General features: G+C 37.7%; 1 protein-coding gene across 1 annotated transcript; it reads right to left on the reverse strand.

Annotated features, from left to right (window-relative positions):
• Nucleotides 1-1,164: 1,164 nt before the first annotated feature.
• On the reverse strand, nucleotides 1,165-11,006 carry viml (vimentin like). The gene is made up of 9 exons (XM_084411754.1): nucleotides 10,346-11,006; nucleotides 9,082-9,142; nucleotides 6,101-6,196; nucleotides 4,948-5,109; nucleotides 4,563-4,688; nucleotides 2,564-2,784; nucleotides 2,373-2,416; nucleotides 2,202-2,287; nucleotides 1,165-1,495 (listed from the first exon to the last, which is right to left on the reverse strand). Exons 1-9 carry the CDS (start codon nucleotides 10,855-10,857, stop codon nucleotides 1,454-1,456), a joined length of 1,350 nt encoding a protein of 449 aa, XP_084267880.1. The 5' UTR covers nucleotides 10,858-11,006; the 3' UTR covers nucleotides 1,165-1,453.
• Between the last annotated feature and the right edge of the window lie 11,407 nt (nucleotides 11,007-22,413).

Raw genomic sequence — 22,413 nt, forward strand, 5'->3', positions numbered from 1 at the left:
ATTTCAGCCATTTAACCAAAACCCATTCAAAAAACCCATTGACTTCGGGGCGATGAACCCGGAAGTGCAAAAATGCTAAATCGTTTGGCCCTTTAAAGTGATGACATACCTGCACCACTCTATTTTTAGGTGTGTTTCACGCAGACCGATCGGCGTATGACATCAAAGTACCGTGAGAGCAATTCTAAAGCATACAGAGCCATTGGCTCTCTAATCACTCTCGCGGTTCTTTGATGGCAAGCGCCGATTGGTCTGCTCAGCAAGTGGAACACACCTATTGTAATGTGCTTTCAGACATGAGGTAATTTAACGCCGTCTCTCGTGATGCTATTGTTTGCTCCCTACTGTACGTGTTCATGTGCTATGGAGACGCTCTGAAGGGAGGGTGGGATCTTATGCTTTCAAAACTAGCTTGCTATTGCTAGCTTCTCCGAAAATTGCCTACCCTACCTTTAAGGTATGCATGAGTGTAAAATGTAAAATTCTCTATGTTAACCATATCCTTATTTATTCATAAATCGAATTCATAAATTCCATCGCACAAAGCAATCGCATAGCTTTGGAAAAAATAGGCTAGTGCACGAGTTGTATGGACTACATTTATTATGTTTCTTGTCTCTTAGAGCTTGACAGCCCTCTGGTCACAGTCATCTGTCCTTTAATTAAAAAGAAGAATGGAAACTCTTCAAAATGTCCTTTTTTGTGTTCCATGGAAGAAAGAAAATCATTTTGTAAATAATGCTTTAATAGGTGAGCTATTCCTTTAAAAAAAAATTTGTTCAGATATGACACCACACATGGGAGCGAACAGGAACTTGAACACTCATGTCCAGGGAGTACAAGTCTCCATCACTGGAACAAACAGACATGAACACACATCCTATCCCACATGAACCACTAATAGAGAACATGGATGCTCCTTGGTGAGAGAAACATCCTGTTTTGAAAAGGTATATCATAATCTGAGACTTGAGAATGCAACTTTGACTTGTATTTTCTGTTCTTACAAATGTCCACACGATGGCAGTGACGGGCTTCAAATCAAGAACCAGTTCAGGAATAATCAAGATTTTTTGTTAGTAAGGCTGTATCTTTTACTTTCAACATTTTAATTTCCATGGAAGAAAAATTAGACAAAGAATGAGGCTCTTTAAGAAAACAAACTCTTCTTTGATTATTTGTATTGAAGCATTTTCCGTAGGCAACATTATGTGGAAGATAAAAGCAGGTTTAGACAATGAAACGATTCACAGTACGCTGAAGGTCATGTGTTCTCACTCTGAGCAGAACTACAGGTCCTCGACAGGCTCAAATACTTGACAGGTTTATTTCTGGCAGATAAAAAGGCACTTTGAAGCAGGTTATTGTGGGTCGTTCACATTAGATGAAGTTAGTAGGGATACAAAAAATTTGCTACAGTTGGTGGATGATAATGGTAAGAGATTTCTCTCCATCACTCCAGGTCATCGTGGTTCTGAGTGGACTCATTGATCACCTAAATAGAAGAGAAGAGCAGAAGTGTCCATGAGAGAGAGAAATGAAATCACTGACTTGAAATTAGATTAAACTGATTTCAGGTTTATTTTGTAAATATTGTAAATTAGACATTATTAGAGATTAATGTGAATTACAAAACATAAATAAAATAATGAATGATGCAAAAACAATTCAAAAATGGAATCCTGTAATATGCTTAAATTACTGAATGATAAAAAATAAAAATATTTAACATTTTAAAATAAATACATAGAAGCATATTTTAGGACAATTAACATTTATATTGTTTAATTTAATTTTTTAATTGTGATCAAGACATGTTTTTGTGAGATACACCTAGTAAGCATTTTGCTGATTTTCACACTTTCAATAAAGTGCTTTAAAACGTTTTACTTCTTTATAAGCATAAGGGGCCGTTCACACAGAACACGTTTTGTTTTTCCGATTCCACTGCGCTACTTTTCCGTTATTTTTCTAAGTAAACACGCACTAGACTGTCGCGTGTGACCGTTGCGCTCATATCTTGCGTCCTTCTTGCGTATGATAGCGTTTTTAAAAAGCGCCACTCAAATTAAAACAAGTTCAGCTTTTAAAAGACGCATCCCCAGACCTTGCGGTTTTTCCCCATTTTCCAAGCAAAAACGTGTTCTGTCAGAACCAGTCCCAAGAGTGTGGAAAAATGCTGTGATAAGTTAAGCACATACCTGGCCATCTCTGGTCTCAATGGTCTTAATAAGAACTTTCTTAGTAAATGTATTTTCAGTAATTGACTTGGACTCGGGCATCATATCTGTGAAAATACAATTTTCAATTAAACTGCACAAGGAAATTTTTTTTTTCATAGTGTTATTTACTGGTGACTGGTGATGTCTTACCTCTCAGACTGAAGGAGGAGAAGTTTGGAAGAGGGGGAGCAATTCTACATCCAAGAGAATAAAATGTAGAATTAATTTACAAAACATTATAACGTGTTGTTTCAACCCAAAATAAACCGTATTCATAAAACAATAGTATCTCTTTAAAGAAGTCATGCAGTAATGCACTAAAAGAGGTGGGAAGCGTTCACCTGCTCTCCTCCCCCTCGAGAAGTTTCCTGTAGGTGGCGATCTCAATGTCCAGGGCCATCTTGACATTGAGCAAATCCTGATACTCATGCAGGTGTCTTCCCATCTCGTCCTTCATGCTTCGTAAGTCCTCCTCCAGCCGAGCGATGTTATCCTGGGAACTAGATGACTCCATTCCAAAGTTCTCCTCCATCTCCCTCATCTGACGCTCCAGAGATTCATTCTGCATTATTTACATTAAGATGTTATGGTAGTCATGGAATAGCAGGTTTTTTAAACCAAAGTTCAGTGTTGTAATCAGATTACTTTTTTAAAGGATCGAGTAAAGTAATGGATTACTTTATAAATGTACACATAATATTTCACGTACTTTTTTTTTTTAAAGCAATGCACGTTACTTTCCAGTGTACTACTACTGTATTAAAATTCTCTCTCTTCTCCATATTGCATTCGCATGCGCACTAATGCGCGCACGGGAAAAGACAAAACATTCAAAAGTAACAAAACACATAACTTTCAATAAAACCGGTTGCATACAGTAATATAACCCATAATGTAAAGAGATCTTTTGAACGGCATACATTGCTCTAGGGGTCAGGAAATATTCTAGGTGGTCAGAATATAATAATATTATAAATTCATTTTTAAAAGAAAATTAAGGTTATTGTCACAGTATATAGGCTATATTTGTGAATGCATTACTGTGTTAAAAAGAAAAAACACCTGCAAGGCCTGAAAGAAAGCGAGCCTCAGGTGAGAAAAAGTAATGCAATGCATAACTTTTCATAAAAAGTAACTAAGTAACGTAATTAGTTACTTTTTTTTAGAGAGTAACGCAATATACTTTTAAAAGTAACTTTCCCTGTGGGTAACTTGGGTAACTTAACACTGCCAGGGTTTCCCAAACTGCGTTTTGTGAGGGAACTGCAGGGGATTTGTGCATGTGTTCATGAAAGCTTAGGCCTAAATCAAATGTAACATTAAAATAAACAAATGGCTCTGCACAATTATTCAAAATTAAACGGAAAAAGCAATATATCATCAAATTGCGATTATCAAATCAAAGGCTGAGATTTAGTTAAAGAAGTATATAGCCTATATTTTGTCTGAGTTTGTGTTTTGTTTGAGTTGTATTCTGTGTTAGCATTAGCTTCCATGGTTCTTCATTGTTTGATTAATGCACTGCACCTGTTTCTCATTTCTTTGTTTGGTTTGCGTTAGTATATATTGAGCCTGTTTTCTGTTAGTCTTTGTTCTGTTTTTATCGCATTTTGCTGGTTGTTCTGTTCGTGTTTTTTGATATTTGAGAATAATGAGCATCTTTGTTTTAATTCTTTCCCCTGCTGCAACCACGCCGTGACAGCTGCATGTTTTCCAGACGGAAGGATTATAATACATACAGCTTTATAAAACCATGTTTTCAGAGCAGTTTGGTTCAAATTAATTGTTGCTTCTCACAAACTCTGCAAGTGCTGTGAGTTTAACATGCATTTGGGAACACAATATGCACTAGGTTCGCTTTATATTCACATTTGCGTAATTTTATATTTTTTGTGTACTGATGTTTACAGCATTTCACAAATATAACGGCAAAATAACAGCAAGAAGTTTTGACATGTTAAAAGCTCAAAGGTTTGAACTTTTGAAAGTGAAGAATTTAAGAGCTAAATATTTGTTGTGTTAATTGGTTTTTGTAAGTACTGGCATGCATTCTCAGCATTTCCACAAGGCTCTAGAGCAGACATTGGTGTAAACTGTCTTTTTCAACAGTCAGTTTTTTCTTTAAAGTTGACTACTGTCATGGCAAAGCATCAGTTTGAGGGGAAAAGTTAGTAAAACTGTCACTCATGCTTTAGCTAGCTGAGTGAATAATTAAACAGCTGAGTGAATAATACAACGATAAAACGACAGCATTCGACGAAAACTCTGAGTGCTGAGGATTGTTGTTACTGTCATCACGTTTCTAGCCAAAGGATATGTCTAAATATGTAAACTACTTACTGTTCCCTTGAGGGCGTCCACCTCGCAGGTGAGCGCCTGCACCTGACGGCGGTATTCACTGGCCTCCTGCTTGGCCAATCGCAGAGCTTCATTATTCCTGTTAGCCGCTTCTGTCAGGTCAGCAAACTGACAGTGAGTGAAGACACGTGTTAGTAAAGGTAGGCAGAGTTTGGAAACTGAAGTAAAACTTAAATGCGATGCGAGTATAAAAGGAAGAATCCATAAAAAAATATTTGAGTAAATTAGGACTTTTTTTTCATTCCTTAAAAGCAGAAGCAGCTCATCTGACAGTTATGACTAGCAGAAAAATATGTGACGCAAGATAAGATGTTGATGATAAACAGAGGAAATCCCTGTTAATGGTGAAACGGCTCATGTTAAATACCTTGGATTTGTACCAGCCCTCTGACTCCTGGATGTTTTTGGTTGCCAGGTTCTCATACTGCAGTCTGACGTCTCTCAGAGCAGCTGTCAGATCAGGTTTAGCCATGTCCATGTCCACCTGCACCTGCTGGCCCTGGATCTGTGTCTGCAGCTCAACCAGCTCCTACAGAGAGAGAGAGATTGATTACAGACTGTAGTGCACTCTGAAAAGCATCTGTCAAACCTTCTTTCTTGTGTTGTGATCATATAAACAGACACATTTTGACATTCTGAGTAGCTTTTGCTTGTGCAAAACGTGTCGCCGTGATGCTAGGGGGTTGTGCACGGTTGCCAGGGTGTTGCTATGCAGTTGTAGATGGTTTTTGTCATTTGGTACTTCTCATTCAAACAGTCATTTTATTATTTAATTGTATAGATAATGGTGTAATGGATTTACATTTGTATGATGACTTGGAATTAATAGATTAAAACAACGTTTTAGTACACAAAGGTCTCTAAGACAAAAAATGCTAGATTTGAATGTGACAATGTAAAGCCCTGGACTTTTAGAAACATTAATTATAATATAATATAATATAATTCTATATAATATAGGAAAGTTTACTTTAATGTGCTTTACATAAAAAAGAATCATAAAATAATAATCAATTCCTAACTGCCTGATCACTAAGTTTATAATATAATATAATGTAATTTAATATAATACATTTGTTAAGAATAATTCATAATTGTACTATAATTATTTTATTTTATTTAAGTTTAATGATAGCAAATTAGACATACAGAAAATTGTGAAAATTACATGAACACCTATTTTACACAATATTTATTAAGTTATTAAACACTTATTAAAAAAAAGATTAGATTAGCAACATTTACATGCTCCCCTATAACATGACCAAGACAGAACTGCAATTAAGTTGGAGCTCATATAAATAGAATACTCTGATGTGATTTTTCTTATACGGTAATTAGGGTACAATCACAGTAAAATATGTGCAAAATATTGGGGAAAAAAATATGTGTAAAATATTGGTTTATCATTCAGTCTATCACTAGTTGAGAGTGTGGTGGTGATAAGAAGAAGATGCATTGATCTGTCATTTAATGCCTTTTACTGTGAGTTAAAGCAGAAGTTTGCCAGTGTATCTCACCTCATCATGGAGCTTTTTCAGGAAGGCGAGTTCGTCCTGGAGAGACTCCACCTTCCTCTCCAGATCCACTCGAGCAAGAGCAGCGTTATCCACGTCCTGCACGACATTAACAACATTATATGACACAGCATCACTACTGTATTGAGCACAGATGCACAGCAAGCACACAGTGAAGAGGTCTTTGTTTTTTAATGAGAATCTGGGCCCTGCAGTCTGTGTGGCACCATTTGGATGTCAGCTGACGGGACTACCCGTAAACAGGGCTTTAACACTCACACTGTTTTTATGCTTGACACGTGCTCTCTCTCTCACTCACACACACACACACACAAACACACACACACACACACATCCAGACATTCCTGCCCTTGGCAGCCAGTTCAGACACAACAGTTTGCTTTGTCAGGGTCTGCTGGTCTGCTGGAAGAGCAATCGGCAGAGAAGGAGATTTCCCAGCGCTAATGCCAAAGACAAAGACATTCAGCTCTGAGCCTGACATGCCACACATATTCTCAAACACACACACACACACAAACCAGAACCTCTATCACAGTTCCCAAACTAAACCCACACTTGTTTGTTTCTGTGATTAAATGGAGAAAATGAGTTGCAAGCAGCACAAACACCACCCCGTGTAATGATTTTAGGGAATTTAGCTTAAAGATTATGAGTAGATTCACAATTCTTTATAACTTTATCCCTTGGTTTTACAGACAAGGCTTAAGCCTATAGTCCCAGACTAAATGCATGTTTGAGCTGTTTAAACTGAAAGAAACTTGAACTGATAAATCTTAAAATATCATTGTTTTGTGTCAAGTCTAGATGCACAGATTGCACACCAGTCATGTTTTTTTTCTAAGACACATTTATAAAAACTATTTGAACGCCCTAATTAAACTAAAGCCAAATCCTGTCTTAATCTAAGCCCTGTCTGTGAAACCAGGCTATTAAGTTTGTTTTCATACACATTGTTCCTTGAGCCTCTTGTGCTCACCAAGGCTGCATTTATTTGATCAAAATACAGTAAAAACACTGATATTTTGAAATATAATTCCAAAACAACTGGTTTTAATATGTTTTCAAATGTTATTTATTCCTGTGATGCAAAGCTGAATTTTCAGCATCATTACTCCAGTCTTCAGTGTCACATGATCCTTCAGAAATCATTCTAATATGCTGATTTGGTACTCAAAAAACTTTTCTTATTATTACCAATGTTGAAAACAGTTGTGCTGCTTCATATTTTTGTGGAGATTTTGTGGGATTCTTTGATGAACAGAAAGTTCAAAAGAACAGCATTTATTTCAAATCCGTAAATGCCTTTGTCACTTTTGATCAATAAAATGCATCCTTGCCGAATAAATGTATTCATTTCTTTAAAAAAAAATACAAATCTTAATGACCCCAAACTTTTAAATGGTATTGTAGATTATCGTGTGAGCTCAGTCATCCACCCAGATGCAGAAGTTACACAATTTTATCAATTCATCTCATACTATGTTGGTCAATTTTTTACATCGACATAATGAAAACTAGTATTGCCACTCTTAAATGTTGCAACAAGTAACAGCAGTAGTGATAACATCTTCAGCTATATGCATCAGCAAAGGCCTCATGAAATATTTTCTTGCACAATTTCTTTTCTTTTTTTTTACTGGTCTATCTAACAGAATCTTGTAATTCTTATAGAAAAATTATTTTAGTTAGTTAGACATGGAGTTTTGGGGATTTTAGTATGAATAGTATGTTAGCCTTACTGTTATCTCTAAGCTAGTGTGCTCAAAAACAATTACAGAATTCACATTTAGAAGATAAGCATTCAAAACGTATAGTTTCTCACTTCTGCCAATATGGAGCAATGATTTTGATGACATCTTTCTGCACTTCAGCTTCTCATCAGATTTTCTGTCCAATCAAATGCTCTCTAGACTTTGAAGCTCCGCCCCCAACATTAGAAATAGGTGCTACGGCTAAAATCGGTCACTTGTTCACACATTTACTATTTTCTACATGGTGAATGGCACATGGTGCACTATATAGGGGACAGGGAACGATTCAGGCAGTGTAAGTATGCTTTTCATTGGGGCGAATGAAGTCTGGTTTCACGTTAGCGTCAGGCGAACCGCCACAGCGAGACACGATAGCACAGAGCAGATCTTATGCGCGAGTCTGCGTATACCAGAAAATGCATCAGATCCTTTGAATTTTGCACAGAATGCTAAAGTGATATGGAGGAGATTAGGAGGAGAAACGGTTAGAGATTAGGAGAAAACTGCGGCTTTACCAAGCTCAACAGCTTTGGCCGAGCTGTGATATAAACAAAACGCTATTGGCTATTTTAAAAAAGGGGAGGAGCTGTTCGATATGTCAGGATATTGTGAGGCTCTCATTTGGTTCAATGTTTCCTTGTTTGTTTTGTGCTTGAGCACATGGCTCTGGCTCTGTTTGTGTTGGCCACCTCTGTGACCACGTCCCCTTGTTTAAGCCCTAGCCTTAAGTCTTCATTGTTCTGAGTGTGCTCACCTGTTCCTCATGTTCTCTGCTCCCTATTTATGATGTTCTTTTTCCCTCAATTTTTGCCAGTTCATTGTAATTGAGTGTGTGTGCTACCTGTGTTACTTATTGCCTCATTTGCTTTCATGCCCATTGTTCCAGTTGTGGATTTCGTCGTATGTTGTTCCTGTCTACGTTTCCTGTTGTGTGGGTGAAGTCAAATTGGTCTTTGTGCTTCGTTCCTTGCCTTCTGTTGGATTGTGTTCACCTTTTCTCCCATCATCTCTTGTCCTGCCCGCTGTGTGTCTCAATAAACGGTTTAAAACTCATTCTGCGCTTGATTCCTCTCTCACCGTTCCGTGACAGAACTACGTCAACACGTTGAATAATGCTGCGCGTTTCACGGCACTTCAGCCATTCGGCCATTTGAAATAATATAAGTAGCAATAGTTATACGTTTCTCAAAACTTTTAGTTTTAAACACAAACCTGTCTGAAACTTCTCATGGTGTTCTCTGCATCTTCTCGCTGAAGAATCTCATCCTGCAGTCTGTAAATGACACATCAATAAGAAAACACCTTGGTTTATTTAAAAATATTCACCAATTTTTTTACAAATTAGTTAGTTGATTTATTGAATTATTACACAGCTCTCAGGAATATTTGTTTCTTATTGGTCAATCACAAAATTTAGCTTCTCAATAATGACTCTGAATGTTCTCATAAGCAATTATACTCTGGCTCATAAAACATATTGCTCACTTGAGGTGATTTTCATTGCATTAGACCACAAAATAATATAAAAAGTGGCATATGCAAACAAATTATGCTAGAGCTAGATGCTTTGACAACCGCAAAGTTTCCAAATAGGTTTTTGTCTTCATTCTGCACAGGGCACAACAAGGCTAAAGTAAAAAGTACAATTGATTTTATATTTTCCAAAACACTAAAAAGCAAACACCCCCACAGCACTTTCCTGAACACTGCTCTGTCACTATCTACTGCACAATATCCTGATGCATAAGGTCACTCACTGTGTGCAATTACAACAAATATTGAATCATTTTAATTCATTTAATGTTGATTTGTTGCAAAGGATTGCACACATACTAAAAAGAATAAAAAAGAAGGGGTTGCTTATATTTTTAATGAGAATCGTGTTACCCAAAAAGCATCTTGCTCTCTATCAATGATATTTTGCATATAATCAGGGTAAAAGTCCTAGAATAGGATGTTTTTAATCAAAACAGCCTTCTGTTATTAGCAGAGAACATATGGTTAATAAAGTGAGATTAAATACATAAAGTATATTTGTGTAATTTAACATTTAACTATTGCAGGTTTGCTCAATATTCTGAGTTTGCACTTCACTATTTTTATTCATTTTGAGGAATACTGAATCTGTTTCTGTGCAAGTGAGATCAATAGACACAATGCTCGCATTTAGTCTAGAACTACAATAGCCTACGCCTCTGCACTTCTGATTTCTCTCAACATGGGGACAATTAAGCGAGGTGTCAGTTAATAAATGAGAAAACAAAGTAACTTGTGCTACTTATCTGAAAAAGTAACTCAGATATTTAGTTGTAAATGTAAAAGTAAACTTGTAATGCGTTACCCCCAACCGTGCTGCAAATGCCAGTGGTACCTTGGTAGGCCTATTATATAGGCTACCACTTGGTATTCTGTATGACCTAATGCAATGCCATTCACTCATTACCGTGCCCAAACATGTTGTGAATGTTTGTCATACTTCTCTCTGAGACGCTCCAGGTCTTCTGCCAGGTTGTCTCGCGTGACTTCCACGCGTGTTTTCTCCGTGATGAGCTGGTCCACCTGTCGCCTCAGGTCGCGCATCTCCTCCTCATACAGATCCGCGATGCTGGACGATCTCTGACCCCTCAGCTGCTCCAGCTCCGCGCTCAGGATCTTGTTCTGCTGCTCCAGGAAACGCACCTTCTCGATGTAACTGGCGAAGCGGTCGTTCAGCGACTGCATCTGCGCCTTTTCACTGAGCCGGTTCGCCTTGAATTCCGTGTTTAAGGCGTCCGAGAGACTAAAGTCCATAGTCTCCGAGCTCAGTCGTGGCATCCCCAGATTCCCCACGCTACTTCGGACTCTGGAGCTCTTCGACGCGTAAATGACCGGAGCCGAGGAGACGCCGAAGGACACCCGCGAGCGCACGGAACTGGAGGTCTGACGGCTGGAGAACGCGCTGCTCCGGTTCACATCTCCAAATCGCTTTCTGTAGGAAGAGGTTGACATCGTGAAGTTTAATGTGATAGTTCAGAGAACCGTTTCTCTCTTCAGGAACTGTCCCAAACGGGGAGCGACAGTGTGAAGCATTATTTATAGCCAACTCATTATGCAAATCACACAACGGTGCTGGAGGATTTGAGTGACACAATCAGAACCCTATACAGAGCGTTTCAAAAATTATTTTAAGCTTCTCTTCACCGCCCACTGAGGAAATAAACGAATAAGGCCACCAGATACAACTTATACTTTTTACTGTGGCATTTTATTATAGATTTGAATTTATCACATTTATTTCGCCAAAACCTAACATGTAGTAGGCTATGTATGTATTTAGTATTTTTATTTTAATTATTTAAAATATATATATATTTGTATTATTTATTATTCTATTGTTATTAATGGAATAATAAATTATAATTTTTTTTCTTTATTATAAAATTTTATTTTTGTTTATCCATTTATTTTGTTTTCGATGTAGCTGGATTTAGTTGGAATTGGAATGAATGCATTCATTTAAAGGGATAGTTCACCCAAAAATGAAAATTCTGTCATCATTTACTCCGCCACATTGATCCAAACCCAGACTTTCGTTCATCTTCGGAACACAAATGAAGATTTTTTTTAATGAAATCTGAGAGCTTTCTGTCCCTCCATTGGCAGCTACACAACTACCACTTTAACGCTTCAAAAAGTTTATAGAGTTCGTAAAACGAATCCATATGAATTGAACTATTTAGTCCACATTTCAATTCATATGGATTAATTTTACGATCTCTTTATGAACTTTTTGAAGCGTTAAAGTGGTAGTTGTGTAGCTGCCAATGGAGGGACATAAAGATTTCATTAAAAAAAAATCTTCATTTGTGTTCCGAAGATGAAAGAAAGTCTGGAACAATGTGACAGGGAGTAAATGATGACAGAATTTTCATTTTTGGGTGAACTTTCTCTTTCTCCTAAAAAGCCTATAACCTTTTTGTTTGTTTTTATGAGTCAAGACTCGGTTCTAGGACAAGGTTCTAGCACCCCATCGAACCTTTTTTATGAAGAGTTAGCCATTGTGCATATGCCTTAATCTTGTTGTCAAGTCACGAGATGATCTTTCCCAGAATCCTCTGGATGATGATGATTTACAAACACAGAAGTATGCACATAGAACATGTTTTCAAACAAAGCTGTGGTTTTGTTAGGTAATCCAGTTTACTTACCCTGTTTTACCATAGACACATATTCAGAACCGGGCACATTAGTTCCTTGTTGAACTTCATCTTATTGTTATCCAGTGCATGGATGGATCCAGTAATGGTTAATCACCGGTAGGCCATGTGTAAGCTCTTTAGTCACAGTTAGCCAAGTCAAAGTCCGGACTTGAATCCTATTGAATAAATTTGGGATTTAGTGGATTCAAAGATAGATCGCACAAAAGTTTAATCAAAAGCAAGTCTTTGGGAACAACAAGAAACTTTCTGGAAGACAATAACAACAGTGAGTGTGGAAAAATGCTGTAGGCCTAAAAACAATGCAAGCAAGAATGTAAGCTGTTATCAAAGGACGCCATACAAAATATTAGTTTTTGGTTATTATGTGTGAATAAAGACTATTTAGTTGTTTCAGTCTGTTTTTTTGCCTTATAAATGACAATCAAATGATTTTTTGTCATGTCTAAACTATCCAAGCTCACTTGAAGGTCTCTGTGATAAACAGGGTCCATTCGAATTATACACTAATCTTGTGAAAGCTTAAACGTTGTTTCACAAATTCTGTATAACACACAGATCATACATATTTTGCAGAGTAATTTCCTGCTATTTTAAGACATATTTCAACCTGTAAAGTGAGGCTGCAGAAGGAGACGAGATCACAGCAGTTGTTTACTTCATCCTAGACTAATCATCCAGTTAAGAGACAAATAGACCCTTGAGTTGCACAAACATCATTCTTGAGCTTTTTTTGGAAGCTGAAATAGGCCTAGCTTCAGTTGAAGAGTTAATTCAATTTTGCTTTACAGGGAACATGCTTGTCTGTTAACACTGTCTTTTCTCAGGCCTTACACTTCCATATTAAATTACTTAATTTTATACTTTATATATTAGTAAGATATTCAGTCTGTAGGCGAGACAGATGTTTTACAGCAAGTGTTGTATTTTTTTTTTTTTATGTTATTTTTTATGAACCCTTGGTTCTTAACCTCAGGCCTATACTAGGTTGAAAAGCTTGTTTGTTTTATCTCCCACTGATCATCATGTCCTGTTGCTATGGAAACTCAGGTAAACATGTCTCAAGTAAACAGTTTTCCCTGTAAAAGCACAATGCAATGAGCTATATATATATATATATATACAGTATATCAGTAGCCTAATATTATTATTGATATTTGTTAATAGTAGGCCTACTATTGATTAGTATTACAAAATAATTTTTTTAGAATCTGTTTGAAGAAGAATTGACCCAACAACGAAAAGGTTTGGTTAATGGTGTAGCTAACAGACAATGCATTCACAATCCCATCCAAGTAACTGTATAGATATATTTTACATTTACAAACACACGATCAGGGAATAACATCCAGGATATCCTGGGCATCCAATCATATTATTCAGAGGTCAAAGAATTGTATAGTAACAAGTAGGAGATGTGTGTGAGCAAATGTATGTGCTCCAGTGTGCGTCATGCGTTTGAGTGTACCAATGTGTCCAAGGTCTAATTCTTATTTTGACTAGGTGTGTCCACGGTGTACACATAGCATAATGGAAAGAAGAAGTTACACAAGGGCAGTGTCTTACACAAGAACAGTCAAAAGTGAAGCCTATAGACATGTCCCTGTGGGCTGCATGCAAAAACAAAACACAAACAAATTCCAGGCAACATAGTCCAATTCACAAACAAATTACTCTTTTGAGCCGAGCCTTTGTTGTGAATCAGCAACATAGCCTAAGCCTACAGTGCAACCAGCGTAGTCCGATTTATGATTTATGGACTCTTATGGACTGACTCAGCGAATCAAAAACACACCAATGTAGTCCAAATCATGAACAAATGACCCTTATGGACCGACGCAGTGAATCAAAAACACGTAGTCCAAATCACGACCAAATAACTCTGATGGACCGACTCAGTGAATAAAAACACCAGTGTTGTCTGATTCATGTACAAATGACTCTTATGGACCGACTCATTGAATCTAAAACACACCAGTGTAGTCCGATTCATAAACAAATGACTCTTATGGACCAAGTGTGAATCAAAAACACAGCAGTGTAGTCCAGTTCATGTACAAATGACTCTTATGGACCGACTCAGTGAATCAAAAACACACCAGTGTAGTCTGATTCTTAAACAAATGACTCTTGTGAATCAACTCAGTGAATCAAAAACACACCAGTTTAGTTTGACTCATGAACAAAGCACAGGTAGTGTACGTTTGTAAGATCTGGAGATCTGGAAAACATTTGCTGTGTAAATACATCTGATAAACATCTGACAGGAGACTTCTGAGAGATGTATTGCAGATGAGCAAACACTCAATACATCTCAATACATCTTGCAGATATAAATGCAGACATCAAATAGACGTCTCTGAGATGTTCGTGTCCTATCAGGACCGACTCAGTGAATCAAAAACACAGCAGTGTAGCCTGACTCACAAACAAATTACTGAATCTTTTTCGCAAAGGCACATGAGGAACCGGTTTAAAACTTTCAGCTCCGTCAAACCATTTTGAATTAAAATGCATCAATAGAGATAAGAGCAGAGGAAACTAGGCTACTGGACATCCCAAAAAATACATTTTTATTTATAAAATTCAAAATCATTTTTGTTAAAATTTCTCACAAAGTGAAATGATCACACATCTTTTTCTCAGGCTGAGAAAGACTTGACTGAGCATGTGCCAATAAAGTGTCGTCACTGGTTTATTTTGTGTAACGTAAAATGTGTTAATATTTGTAAACATTTGAATGTCTTATTTTCCCTTTTTTTTCTGAATTTGTAGATATGAAAAAAAAAAAAAAAAAAAATATGTTAAATAGGCTATTTTAGCAATGTCGATGTTTATTAGTAATGGAACATGATTGATAGGACTGGTACTGCATTTTTTCCAGGGAACAAAGAGGTTAGAAAACTGGGTAAGAAACATGCTTCATGAGTTTGTTAGGGAGCTGAGAGAGGTGTTAGTCACAGTAAAAACTTCCACAGTGTTCTCATACGCTCCATGTAGAGAATGAGTTTGGCACACTTTACTCTCAAAAGGAATAATGAGGCTGAGAGGTCTTTGTTCAGGTCGCCATGGCGACCCAGGAGGACGATGGAAGGCTTCCAGGTCCACAGAGGGCTAAACCGGGGTTGACTATAAAAGAGCAGGAGATTTGTGTCTGCATGTGTGTGTACACGTTTATTGTAAAACTTACAACACCAGAAATCACTCCATTCTGTCCGCCTCTATCCTTCGTGTTTTTTGCTCACATTTGCATCTATTGTCTGGCTGCCCGTGGTCCTTTTCGTTTAGCACTGTGTTTGTGTAAATCTGTTGCCAAGCAGAGGCTGAATATTTTAAAGCTCAGTTCACAGTTGAATAAAAGGTCTAAAAATCACAAGACCTCATTCCGAAATATTACAGTCCCGTAAAAAGCTGTTTTTATAGGACATTTAACATTATAATACCAAGGTTAACTTTGAAGTACTTGGGAGTATATGTAAATGTATCTCATATGCACAGTACTTACATGACGATTATGCAAATATGTCACCTAGATTTGAACAATGACAATCTGTACCTTAATCTAACAAATGACATGGACAAAACATCAAATAAATTGAAAATTTGGCTTGTAATGTACAAAAGTTTTAGAATGTCATTTCAGCCGGATTTTCGGCTAGATGTATCCTTATATTCTTTGACCCTGATTTGCATGATAATTGAATATCTGTCAGTGACAGCTGTGATTTATGCTTTCACAATGCCAGGAGCAGATGGTTTTCTTTTATCATAACCCGAGTTGCTCAAAGCTGAACATGATTAAAAGTGTTTCTTGCTTGTACAAAACTCGAGTTAGTCATGAGTCCATTATTTACTCTTTTTAATAATAATATTAGATATTCATGCCTCATGTCTCTATGATTTTGGTTGACCTGTATATAGCCAGGACTGAAAAGTAATAATAACACACTTCTCCCCAATAAGACATTTGATTAGAGGTGTGATTTATCCATTTGAAAGTCACTCTTTCATTAGATTTGTTTCTTCATCCTCAGCTGTTCTTACTGTGTGTTTCAGTAGTGTGTGCATTGTGGCTCATTTTGCTGGTTTGATGACTCCTGAATTGTGCAATGACTCCTTAAATTAAACAAATTAGTTCACTCAAATGAACTTTTTTGAGTTTTTAGAACTTCCTTTTTCTTTTGAGTTTACAAAACTGCATGACACGGTTTAAGTAATCAGAATTTTTTTGTTTTGAGTTTTATGAACTTGTTTCTTTTAATTCAGACAAACTTAAATTGAACTGAAACTGGGCTGGGATTTCTATTTCCCAGCTTGCTTTGCCATGGCATTCGAAAGGGAGAGTAAATGCTAAAATTATTATATGTTATTTGTGTAACATATTTATGTGTGTGTGGGGGGGGAGGGGGGGAGGGGGGGATTACCATCATGGTGAGTGAAGCATGAGCTTGGTTTGAGAACAGATAAATGTTAAATATTCTATGTTAAATACTCATTTAGCATTTGTCATGCTATGCTAAAACTATCAAAGCATTGTGCTACCAAATAGCAAGTTAGCATTCGCTGAATTAGCTAGTTAATGCTATAGCCAAGTTTCCTCTACTAATAATATTTAAGTTGAGATTCCATGATAATTTAAAGTTAAATGAATGAGTTAGCTTACTCAAATATTTCAAGAGCAATTAAAATGTATGAGTAGAAAATAAAAATCTGCCAGTTCTGCTTTCTTAAACTTTGAGTTTCTTACCTTAAAATTTTTGATGAAACTGATTACCTATTGAGTTTTGCCAACTTATTCAGGTTTACAGTGTTGGCATCTGTGGTTCTATGAAGAATCTTAAACATCCATGGAACTTTCCATTGCACTAAAGGTTCTTTACAGTGGAAATGGGTTCATTAGATCATTAAAATGTTCTTTAGACAAAGTAAAACAATGGCTCTTTAAAGAGCTCTTTTGGTTCGTCTATGGCATAATTGCAACAAACCCCCTTTTTGAATCCTTCATTATCATGCTGAAAATGGAAGGTCAGGTGCATTGCATTATAGAAAACAGTATAGTAACAGTAAGTCAACCAGTTATTCATCAATACAGAATGTGTTTCAACATAGCAAACAGGTATTGTGCATAAATAGAAAGAGTAGTATGCTGGAGAGAGAGGTTTAAAATGAGAGAAGGCAGCATGAATGTTTCTTGTTTGAATTTTAAGATGCACAAGGCAAGCAATGTCATGTGTCAAACCTCTTTTTTTTTTTTATAGACAATTAAGCAAAACCAGATATTTATTTATTTTACACTGAACAGAGTTTGAATTCTTGCAGATAAGCTGTATGACATCATCTGATTAACCAAAACATGGTCTGTTTTGGGGTCAGTATATAGTCTGAGATCACTCAATTTATAGAGAGGTCATTTCATGAGAGGTGTACACTGGCTGGAAGTGTCTTCGGCTGTGGTTGTGAAATGCTGACGTACACTGCAGGGCTGAATGGGGTTATCCAGGCAGAATTCACTGGCTTTAGCGTACTAGCAGCTTGCATGCCAAAACATGGATCATCGAGCTTTCCTGTTTTGCAATCCATTTCAGATGTGGTCTAAAATCTTAAACCTGCATGCCTTCGATGTATATTACAGTAAATTAGATTAGCTTGAATTGTTTTCCATGCATTTACAGCTCAAATGACAGAGTGGGATGTGGAAAACTTTTTAGCTTGACTCCAGAAGGCTTTTACGTCTGTTGTTTGTTTTATGATCATATTTCATTGAATCTGTGCAGCCCTTCTGTTTTGTTTAATAGCAAAACATTGTTTTTACATTAAAAAGCAAAGGCCATGATTTGTATGCACCTGATGCAAAAAATATAGGGCTTGCTGCAAGTTTTTACTAGATGGTGTTTTGTCGCCTCTTAGTGGTTACTCTTTTATTTCTGTTGACTAGCATGTAGTTTGTCAGAGAGCAAGTGCTGGCGTGTGATTTCTCATTAAACAATCAGGTCTTTACATTGGTGTCAGATCAGAATGGTGACTCTTATTGCAGGTGCTTATCAAATTCCCTTGTTTTGGAGGGAATTTCAAAGGCCTCCGCTAATTGCCCCAGGGCATCTTCAGAGAAATCATGTAGATTTCACATTTATATTCAAGCTTAGTTTAGTTCACTTCATAAAAAGGATTAAACTTTTTTAGATATTATGTTTTCTAATAGAGCATTTTTTTTTATTCCCATTTGATTTTTTTAATCAGTTTCATTTGATGAATGCCTTTTCTTAAATGGAAAAAGGAAAATTCTGTCATTAATTACTCACCCTCACGTCGTTCCAAATCCGGAGCTTTCGTTCATCTCTCGGAACACAAAGTTCATAAAGAGATTGTACATCTAATCCATATGATTCAGCGGTTTGACCAAATTTTCTGAAGGGACATGATTTATTCATTTGATGAACAGATTGAATTTAGGCTTTTATTCACATATAAACATTCATCACCTCACACATTAGTTGTGGTACACGAAAGCTCAAGCATACGAGAACCAATGAGGTTCATTCTCGTGTAACGCATCACGTTTGAGCGCTTCAGCAAGAACCAATGAGGTTCATTCTCGTGTTACGCAGCACGTTTGAGCTTCAGCAAGAACCAATGAGGTTCATTCTCGTGTTACGCATCACATATGAGCTTCAGCAAGAACCAATGAGGTTTATTCTTGTGTTACGCATCACATATGAGCTTCAGCAAGAACCAATGAGGTTTATTCTCGTGTTACGCATCACATATGAGCTTCAGCAAGAACCAATGAGGTTCATTCTCGTGTTACGCATCATGTTTGAGCTTCAGCAAGAACCAATGAGGTTTATTCTCGTGTTACGCATCACATATGAGCTTCAGCAAGAACCAATGAGGTTCATTCTCGTGTTACGCATCATGTTTGAGCTTCAGCAAGAACCAATGAGGTTCATTCTCGTGTTATGCATAACGTTTGAGCTTCCTCAAGAACCAATGAGGTTCATTCTCGTGTTATGCATAACGTTTGAGCTTCAACAAGAACCAATGAGGTTCATTCTCGTGTTACGCATCACATATGAGCTTCAGCAAGAACCAATGAGGTTTATTCTCGTGTTACGCATCACATATGAGCTTCAGCAAGAACCAATGAGGTTCATTCTCGTGTTATGCATAACGTTTGAGCTTCAGCAAGAACCAATGAGGTTTATTCTTGTGTTACGCATCACATATGAGCTTCAGCAAGAACCAATGAGGTTTATTCTCGTGTTACGCATCACATATGAGCTTCAGCAAGAACCAATGAGGTTCATTCTCGTGTTACGCATCATGTTTGAGCTTCAGCAAGAACCAATGAGGTTTATTCTCGTGTTACGCATCACATATGAGCTTCAGCAAGAACCAATGAGGTTCATTCTCGTGTTACGCATCACATATGAGCTTCAGCAAGAACCAATGAGGTTCATTCTCGTGTTACGCATCATGTTTGAGCTTCAGCAAGAACCAATGAGGTTTATTCTCGTGTTACGCATCACATATGAGCTTCAGCAAGAACCAATGAGGTTTATTCTTGTGTTACGCATCACATATGAGCTTCAGCAAGAACCAATGAGGTTTATTCTCGTGTTACGCATCACATATGAGCTTCAGCAAGAACCAATGAGGTTCATTCTCGTGTTACGCATCATGTTTGAGCTTCAGCAAGAACCAATGAGGTTTATTCTCGTGTTACGCATCACATATGAGCTTCAGCAAGAACCAATGAGGTTCATTCTCGTGTTACGCATCACATATGAGCTTCAGCAAGAACCAATGAGGTTCATTCTCGTGTTACGCATCATGTTTGAGCTTCAGCAAGAACCAATGAGGTTTATTCTCGTGTTACGCATCACATATGAGCTTCAGCAAGAACCAATGAGGTTTATTCTCGTGTTACGCATCACATATGAGCTTCAGCAAGAACCAATGAGGTTCATTCTCGTGTTACGCATCATGTTTGAGCTTCAGCAAGAACCAATGAGGTTTATTCTCGTGTTACGCATCACATATGAGCTTCAGCAAGAACCAATGAGGTTCATTCTCGTGTTACGCATCACATATGAGCTTCAGCAAGAACCAATGAGGTTCATTCTCGTGTTACGCATCATGTTTGAGCTTCAGCAAGAACCAATGAGGTTTATTCTCATGTTACGCATCACATATGAGCTTCAGCAAGAACCAATGAGGTTCATTCTCGTGTTACACATCACATATGAGCTTCAGCAAGAGCCAATGAGGTTCATTCTCGTGTTACGCATCATGTTTGAGCTTCAGCAAGAACCAATGAGGTTCATTCTCGTGTTATGCATAACGTTTGAGCTTCAGCAAGAACCAATGAGGTTCATTCTCGTGTTACGCATCACATATGAGCTTCAGCAAGAACCAATGAGGTTTATTCTTGTGTTACGCATCACATATGAGCTTCAGCAAGAACCAATGAGGTTTATTCTCGTGTTACGCATCACATATGAGCTTCAGCAAGAACCAATGAGGTTCATTCTCGTGTTACGCATCATGTTTGAGCTTCATCAAGAACCAATGAGGTTTATTCTCGTGTTACGCATCACATATGAGCTTCAGCAAGAACCAATGAGGTTCATTCTCGTGTTACGCATCACATATGAGCTTCAGCAAGAGCCAATGAGGTTCATTCTCGTGTTACGCATCATGTTCGAGCTTCAGCAAGAACCAATGAGGTTTATTCTCGTGTTACGCATCACATATGAGCTTCAGCAAGAACCAATGAGGTTCATTCTCGTGTTATGCATAACGTTTGAGCTTCCTCAAGAACCAATGAGGTTCATTCTCGTGTTATGCATAACGTTTGAGCTTCAGCAAGAACCAATGAGGTTCATTCTCGTGTTACGCATCACATATGAGCTTCAGCAAGAACCAATGAGGTTTATTCTTGTGTTACGCATCACATATGAGCTTCAGCAAGAACCAATGAGGTTTATTCTCGTGTTACGCATCACATATGAGCTTCAGCAAGAACCAATGAGGTTCATTCTCGTGTTACGCATCATGTTTGAGCTTCAGCAAGAACCAATGAGGTTTATTCTCGTGTTACGCATCACATATGAGCTTCAGCAAGAACCAATGAGGTTCATTCTCGTGTTACGCATCACATATGAGCTTCAGCAAGAGCCAATGAGGTTCATTCTCGTGTTACGCATCATGTTCGAGCTTCAGCAAGAACCAATGAGGTTTATTCTCGTGTTACGCATCACATATGAGCTTCAGCAAGAACCAATGAGGTTCATTCTCGTGTTACGCAGCACGTTTGAGTTTCAGCAAGAACCAATGAGGTTCATTCTCGTGTTATGCATAACGTTTGAGCTTCCTCAAGAACCAATGAGGTTCATTCTCGTGTTATGCATAACGTTTGAGCTTCCTCAAGAACCAGTGAGGTTCATACTCGTGTTACGCAGCACGTTTGAGCTTCCTCAAGAACCAATGAGGTTCATTCTCGTGTTACGCATCACGTTTGAGCTTCAGCAAGAACCAATGAGGTTCATTATCGTGTTACGCATCACGTTTGAGCTTCCTCAAGAACCAATGAGGTTCATTATCGTGTTACGCGTCACGTTTGAGCTTCAGCAAGAACCAATGAGGTTCATTATCGTGTTACGCATCACGTTTGAGCTTCCTCAAGAACCAATGAGGTTAATTCTCGTGTTACGCATCACGTTTGAGCTTCAGCAAGAACCAATGAGGTTCATACTCGTGTTACGCATCACGTTTGAGCTTCAGCAAGAACCAGTGAGGTTCATACTCGTGTTACGCATCACATATGAGCTTCCTCAAGAACCAATGAGGTTCATTCTCGTGTTACGCATCACGTTTGAACTTCAGCAAGAACCAATGAGGTTCATACTCGTGTTACGCACGCAGTACGTTTGAGCTTCAGCAAGAACCAATGAGGTTCATTCTCGTGTTACACATCACGTTTGAGCTTCAGCAAGAACCGATTAGGTTCATTTTCGTGTTTTACGCATCACATGGGATACAAGGGAGTATCTTGATACATGGATGTATTTTGCCCCCACAAGTGCAAATGAGAATTTTTTTTTTTAATTAATTGAAGTTATCAGTGTACGTTTAAAACACAGTCTATTTCTCACAGTAAGCTATATGGCTTCAGAAGACTTGGAGTGGAGTGCACAAGGCATGTGCACTATGTGTGACCCTTTTCCCCCATTCACAGCATGAATACTCTTCAAAACCTCTTGTTTTGTGTTCCGTTCAGGAATAAAACATTCATGTTTGGAACCACATGACGGCAAGTAACATAAACGTATTTTTGCATGTATTTGCC

The sequence above is a fragment of the Rutilus rutilus genome (genome assembly GCF_951802725.1).
Source record: "Rutilus rutilus genome assembly, chromosome: 6".
In the NCBI taxonomy this organism is placed as follows: domain Eukaryota; kingdom Metazoa; phylum Chordata; class Actinopteri; order Cypriniformes; family Leuciscidae; genus Rutilus; species Rutilus rutilus.